We start from the raw sequence: 7,554 nt of genomic DNA on the forward strand, positions 1-7,554 counted from the left end.
GGGCTATCCCAGGTCTACAGAGAGAAAGACAATGGGGTATGACGGGGGAGGTGAGAAGGTGGCTGGGGTTATCACAAGTCTCCAGAGAGAATAACAGTGGGGTATGATGGGGGAGGTGAAGGGTCGGATGGGGTTATCACAAGTCTCCAGACAGGAGGACATTGGGGGGTGATGGGGAAGGTGAGGAGGTGGCTGGGGTTATCACAAGTTTCCAGAGAGGATAACATTGGGGTATGATGGGGGAGGTGAAGGGTCGGATGGGGTTATCACAAGTCTCCAGACAGGAGGACACCCGGGTATGATGGGGGAGGTGATGTTCTACCACCATTGTTTCTGCTGGAGCCGGATGAGGATTTGGGTGGAGTCTATAGGAAGGAAGCCCTGACTGCATAGATGAAGACTTCACCTGTCCTTGGCCTTCATCGCTGCCCTCGGGTTCAGAGGAATAGCTGTCCTCATCATCCTCCTCCTCCCAATACTGATCGGCATCTGAAAGGGACACAAGATATAGTCATGGCACTGATGTGTCTGAAATACATTGGAGGAGTACAGGAGACCTCTGGCTGATCAGGAACGTCTCCATAAGTCTAGGAGGACATTCTGACCTCTGCGATGGGATGAAATGTTTCTTCATGGGAAGTGATAGAAGCCATGATATAAATCAGATGGCGGGACTGACCACTTTTCCTGTTCTGTGTTCTCCTTGGTTCTTCCTCCGCTAACTGTACTGCTGGTTGACTTCAGGTAGGTGGTGCTCCTTGTGCCTGCCGGGACCTTTAGAGTTTTCCTGGATTCTCCGCTATAAACTCGCTCCCGTGTAGAACAATTGTGCAGCTGCTCCCTGGGCCACCGACAGGCAGAGCGAAAGACGCCGAACTGCTGACTCCGGAGCTGCTGTCAGTCCTGGCAGGCATATGGGGCATCTATATACCTGAAGTCAGCCAGCACGGCCAGGACATGGCTAGCGGAGCAAAAACAGAGGAGGATTAAAACCCAAAGCAAGAGCAGGTAAGTCCCGCTATCAGCAGCCTGTTCTAAAACATGACGGTAAGTTCACTTTAATACTCAGACTGGCCCTGGGGCCGACTTCGACGTCTCTTCATGAAATCACCAACCGGAAAGTCAGTGTCTGAAGTAGATGAGAAGCTACATGTGGCTCCAAGGAAAATGTCTGCCCATCATCCTTCGTGTCTAGCGGGAGTCTCACCCAAGCCTTTGATCTTTGTTCGGGTCGCTGTGTTGACCTCCTCGTGATCGATCGGCTGGCTGGACAGGGAGAGGATGCTGATTTCAGCCACTCGAATAGCTGGGTCTTTCCTGTTACTGTGGAGGTCCAAAACCTTCATCCCCTCCGTAGGACGCTGCATCACCTGAGGAGGACCAGAGACACCTTTATATCAGGAGATGAACACTCCAACCAGAACATCCAACCAGTACGTCCCAATAGCCCCATATTCTGGTATGTGACCCAGGAATCATCAATAGGTGATTAGGACCATCCAGTTCATGTATGGTGGTCATGCTGAACAGCCCTCAGCGGATGGACACCTACCTCTGCCAGCCCTCAGCGGATGGACACCTCCCTCTGCCAGCCCTCAGCGTATGCACACTTACCTCTGCCAGCCCTCAGCGGATGGACGCCTACCTCTGCCAGCCCTCAGCGGATGGACACCTACCTCTGCCAGCCCTCAGCGGATGGACACCTACCTCTGCCAGCCCTCAGCATATGGACGCTTACCTCTGCCAGCCCTCAGCGGATGGACACCTACCTCTGCCAGCCCTCAGCGGATGGACACTTACCTCTGCCAGCCCTCAGCGTATGGACACTTACCTCTGCCAGCCCTCAGCGGATGGACACCTACCTCTGCCAGCCCTCAGCGGATGGACACCTACCTCTGCCAGCCCTCAGCGGATGGACACCTACCTCTGCCAGCCCTCAGCGGATGGACACCTCCCTCTGCCAGCCCTCAGCGGATGGACACCTACCTCTGCCAGCCCTCAGCGGATGGACGCCTACCTCTGCCAGCCCTCAGCGGATGGACGCCTACCTCTGCCAGCCCTCAGCGGATGGACACCTACCTCTGCCAGCCCTCAGCGGACGGACGCCTCCCTCTGCCAGCCCTCAGCGGACGGACACCTACCTCTGCCAGCCCTCAGCGGATGGACACCTACCTCTGCCAGCCCTCAGCAGATGGACACCTACCTCTGCCAGCCCTCAGCTTATGGACACCCAGCTCTGCCAGCCCTCAGTGGACGGACACCTACCTCTGCCAGCCCTCAGCGGATGGACACCTCCCTCTGCCAGCCCTCAGCTGATGGACACCTACCTCTGCCAGCCCTATGCGGATGGACACCTACCTTTGCCAGCCCTATGCGGATGGACACCTCCCTCTGCCAGCCCTATGTGGATGGACACCTACCTTTGCCAGCCCTCAGCTTATGGACACCTACCTCTGCCAGCCCTCAGCTTATGGACACCTACCTCTGCCATGTTGATGACACCAATGGCCAAGGATTTGTAGCCCAGGATTGTCCGGTTCTTGTACCTCTTCCGCCTCTGCAGCATGATCTGAAGATTGTTGGCGTCTCTCTTCAGGAAATGAGGATACTAAAGAGAAGGAACAGAAAAGTCCCATTTACTGCATTCACTGTGGTCAGTGTTCCAGCTGGGGGTGCATTGTATACGGGGGTGGGGGGGCTCTATATCAGAAGGACTGTGGGGGGCTCTATATCAGAAGGACTGCGGGGGGCTCTATATCAGAAGGACTGCGGGGGGCTCTATATCAGAAGGACTGCGGGGGGCTCTATATCAGAAGGACTGTGGGGGGCTCTATATCAGAAGGACTGCTGGGGGCTCTATAGCAGAAGGACTGCGGGGGGCTCTATATCAGAAGGACTGCGGGGGGCTCTATAGCAGAAGGACTGCGGGGGGCTCTATATCAGAAGGACTGCGGGGGGCTCTATATCAAAAGGACTGCGGGGGGCTCTATATCAAAAGGACTGCGGGTGGCTCTATAGCAGAAGGACTGCGGGTGGCTCTATAGCAGAAGGACTGTGGGGGGCTCTATAGCAGAAGGACTGTGGGGGGCTCTATAGCAGAAGGACTGTGGGGGGCTCTATAGCAGAAGGACTGTGGGGGGCTCTATAGCAGAAGGACTGTGGGTGGCTCTATAGCAGAAGGACTGTGGGGGGCTCTATATCAGAAGGACTGTGGGTGGCTCTATAGCAGAAGGACTGTGGGTGGCTCTATAGCAGAAGGACTGTGGGGGGGCTCTATAGCAGAAGGACTGTGGGGGGGCTCTATATCAGAAGGACTGTGGGGGGCTCTATATCAGTAGGACTGTGGGGGGCTCTATATCAGAAGGACTGTGGGGGGCTCTATATCAGAAGGACTGTGGGGGGCTCTATATCAGAAGGACTGTGGGGGGCTCTATATCAGAAGGACTGTGGGGGGCTCTATAGCAGAAGGACTGTGGGGGGCTCTATAGCAGAAGGACTGTGGGGGGCTCTATAGCAGAAGGACTGTGGGGGGCTCTATAGCAGAAGGACTGTGGGGGGGGCTCTATAGCAGAAGGACTGTGGGGGGCTCTGTATCAGGACTGTGGGGGGCTCTATATCAGAAGGACTGTGGGGGGCTCTATATCAGAAGGACTGTGGGGGGCTCTATATCAGAAGGACTGTGGGGGGCTCTATATCAGAAGGACTGTGGGGGGCTCTATATCAGAAGGACTGTGGGGGGCTCTATATCAGAAGGACTGTGGGGGGCTCTATAGCAGAAGGACTGTGGGGGGCTCTGTATCAGGACTGTGGGGGGCTCTGTATCAGGACTGTGGGGGGCTCTGTATCAGGACTGTGGGGGGCTCTATAGCAGAAGGACTGTGGGGGGCTCTATATCAGAAGGACTGTGGGTGGCTCTATAGCAGAAGGACTGTGGGGGGCTCTATATCAGAAGGACTGTGGGGGGGGCTCTATAGCAGAAGGACTGTGGGGGGGGCTCTATAGCAGAAGGACTGTGGGTGGCTCTATAGCAGAAGGACTGTGGGTGGCTCTATAGCAGAAGGACTGTGGGGGGGCTCTATAGCAGAAGGACTGTGGGGGGGCTCTATATCAGTAGGACTGTGGGGGGCTCTATATCAGAAGGACTGTGGGGGGCTCTATATCAGAAGGACTGTGGGGGGCTCTATATCAGAAGGACTGTGGGGGGCTCTATATCAGAAGGACTGTGGGGGGCTCTATAGCAGAAGGACTGTGGGGGGGGCTCTATAGCAGAAGGACTGTGGGGGGGGCTCTATAGCAGAAGGACTGTGGGGGGGGCTCTATAGCAGAAGGACTGTGGGGGGGGCTCTATAGCAGAAGGACTGTGGGGGGCTCTGTATCAGGACTGTGGGGGGCTCTATATCAGAAGGACTGTGGGGGGCTCTATATCAGAAGGACTGTGGGGGGCTCTATATCAGAAGGACTGTGGGGGGCTCTATATCAGAAGGACTGTGGGGGGCTCTATATCAGAAGGACTGTGGGGGGCTCTATATCAGAAGGACTGTGGGGGGCTCTATAGCAGAAGGACTGTGGGGGGCTCTGTATCAGGACTGTGGGGGGCTCTGTATCAGGACTGTGGGGGGCTCTATAGCAGAAGGACTGTGGGGGGCTCTATATCAGAAGGACTGTGGGTGGCTCTATAGCAGAAGGACTGTGGGGGGGCTCTATAGCAGAAGGACTGTGGGGGGGCTCTATATCAGAAGGACTGTGGGGGGCTCTATATCAGAAGGACTGTGGGGGGCTCTATATCAGAAGGACTGTGGGGGGCTCTATATCAGAAGGACTGTGGGGGGCTCTATAGCAGAAGGACTGTGGGGGGCTCTATAGCAGAAGGACTGTGGGGGGGGGCTCTATAGCAGAAGGACTGTGGGGGGCTCTGTATCAGGACTGTGGGGGGCTCTATATCAGAAGGACTGTGGGGGGCTCTATATCAGAAGGACTGTGGGGGGCTCTATATCAGAAGGACTGTGGGGGGCTCTATATCAGAAGGACTGTGGGGGGCTCTATATCAGAAGGACTGTGGGGGGCTCTGTATCAGGACTGTGGGGGGCTCTATATCAGAAGGACTGTGGGGGGCTCTATATCAGAAGGACTGTGGGGGGCTCTATATCAGAAGGACTGTGGGGGGCTCTATATCAGAAGGACTGTGGGGGGCTCTATATCAGAAGGACTGTGGGTGGCTCTATAGCAGAAGGACTGTGGGGGGGGCTCTATAGCAGAAGGACTGTGGGTGGCTCTAAAGCCGAAGGACTGTGGGGGGCACTGTATCAGGACTGTGGGGGGCTCTATAGCAGAAGGACTGTGGGTGGCTCTATATCAGAAGGACTGTCATTGTGACTCTCTAACTGGGGATACCACACCTCACAGACACCCTATTACTCTGCCCCAACCCCAAATCATGGCCCCTCCCCCACCTTAGTCTGATAGGAGGAGGAGAACCTGTCACCTGATTCAGCCCAGACCCTCCATGTCACCCACCATGAGAGGAACGTCAACCTACCTGAAGGGAGAAGGTCAGTTCCAGGTCCGTCTCCATGACTCCACATGGTGGAAGGTGGTACTCATTGGAGCGAAGGACCCTCTTGGATCCCTGGAAGGAGAGAAGAGGGTCTGTCTAAGGATGGATGGATGGATGGATGGATGGATGGACAAATGAAAGAACTATGGGTGAATGGATGGGCAGATGGAGGGATAGAGATGTGTATATAAAAAGACAGACAGATGGATATATGAATGGATGGACAGTTGTAGAGAAGGAAGAATGGATGAATGGAGGGTTGGATGGATGGGAGATGGACAGAGAAGTAGCCAAATGGATGGACAAACTGATGGATGGATGGACTGGTGGATGGATGGACTGGTGGATGGATGGATGGATGGACTGGTGGATGGATGGATGGACTGGTGGATGGATGGATGGATGGATGGATGGATGGATTGGTGGATGGATGGATGGACTGGTGGATGGATTAATGGATGGACTGGTGGGTGGATGGATGGACTGGTGGATGGATGGACTGGTGGATGGATGGATGCATGGACTGGTGGATGGATGGATGGACTGGTGGATGGATGGACTGGTGGATGGATGGATGGACTGGTGGATGGATGGACTGGTGGATGGATGGACTGGTGGATGGATGGATGGACTGGTGGATGGATGGATGGACTGGTGGATGGATGGATGGACTGGTGGATGGATGGATGGACTGGTGGATGGATGGATGGACTGGTGGATGGATGGATTGACTGATGGATGGATGGACTGATGGATGGATGGATGGACTGGTGGATGGATGGACTGGTGGATGGATGGACTGGTGGATGGAAGGACTGGTGGATGGAAGGACTGGTGGATGGATGGACTGGTGGATGGATGGATGGACTGGTGGATGGATGGATGGATGGATGGATGGATGGACTGGTGGATGCATGGACTGGTGGATGGATGGACTGGTGGATGGATGGACTGGTGGATGCATGGAATGGTGGATGGATGCATGGATGGATGGATGGACTGGTGGATGGATGGATGGACTGGTGGATGCATGGAATGGTGGATGGATGCATGGATGGATGCATGGATGGATGGATGGATGGATGAAGATGTTTCCCTTGCCCAGGGTCACACTGTACACAGTGGAGAGTAATGGTGGAAATGGTCTTTGTTCTCCTCAGAAGAAACAGTCATCCATGAAGTACCCCCTCCCCTCCCCCCCCCCCCCCATATCAGTGTCAGGGAACATTACTCAGCAACTTACCTGCAGCTTCACAGCGATCACCACAGAGCTCAGATCTCGGTCCAATTCCCTCAGAACCAGCAACTTCTTCAGGGTCAGACTGCAGAGCCTGAGGAGACCGAGACACATCCATCACCAATACTATGGGGGGGGTGGGGAGTACTGGGAGTACCGTATGACTATTACTAATACTATGGGGGGTGGGTAAGGGGGGGAGGGGTTGGGGGAGTACTGGGAGTATCATACAGCCGTCACCAGGAACCTGAGAGTACCGTATGACTATTACTAATACTATGGGGGGTGGGTAAGGGGGAGTACTGAGTATCGGTTCTCTGACAGACGAGGTTCCTGGTTACATCGGGGGGGTACTGGATGTCAGAAGATGGGTTGGCTTTGTGTGGTCATGTTGGGGTCGTTGACCTCTAGGTATGGAGTGATAGGTTAGTGTTGGGCAGAATCCACGAGTATCGGTAACAGTGTTACTACACATGATGATAGATGGGTCAGATATTGTATGGGGATCGGGTGAGACGACAAGAAAATGGCACTGAGAGACTATATATAGTGTAGGAACGGCGTGGCGTCCAATTACATCCACCCTAGGAAGCCATGTGACCCTGTGGCGTAACGCGTAGGGAAGGAGCTTGGTGACGTCATGATGCTCTCAGCCAGCTGACGGACTTGTGAACATGATGCGGTAGTATGAGAATCTTCTGGCCAAGCAGCTTGGTGAGAAGGTGACAACAGTTGGTGCAATCATTCACAAATGGAAGAAACA

At 54.8% G+C, this 7,554-nt stretch overlaps 1 protein-coding gene across 1 annotated transcript in view; it reads right to left on the reverse strand.

The window, feature by feature from the left end:
* The window catches only part of LOC149427774 (phosphofurin acidic cluster sorting protein 2-like), a 29,598-nt gene extending 22,663 nt beyond the window's left edge, over positions 1-6,935 (reverse strand). The window contains exons 1-5 of the mRNA XM_089667682.1: positions 6,798-6,935; positions 5,537-5,626; positions 2,483-2,608; positions 1,208-1,370; positions 407-489 (exon numbers count right to left, since the gene is read on the reverse strand). Of these exons, the coding sequence (XP_089523808.1) occupies positions 407-489; positions 1,208-1,370; positions 2,483-2,608; positions 5,537-5,626; positions 6,798-6,905 (570 nt within the window). The 5' untranslated portion in view covers positions 6,906-6,935. The remainder of the gene's footprint in view (positions 1-406; positions 490-1,207; positions 1,371-2,482; positions 2,609-5,536; positions 5,627-6,797) is intronic.
* Between the last annotated feature and the right edge of the window lie 619 nt (positions 6,936-7,554).

Source organism: Staurois parvus, unplaced genomic scaffold (assembly GCF_062004578.1).
Source record: "Staurois parvus isolate SC_StPar_1 unplaced genomic scaffold, SC_StPar_1.0 ptg003485l, whole genome shotgun sequence".
Classification (NCBI taxonomy): domain Eukaryota; kingdom Metazoa; phylum Chordata; class Amphibia; order Anura; family Ranidae; genus Staurois; species Staurois parvus.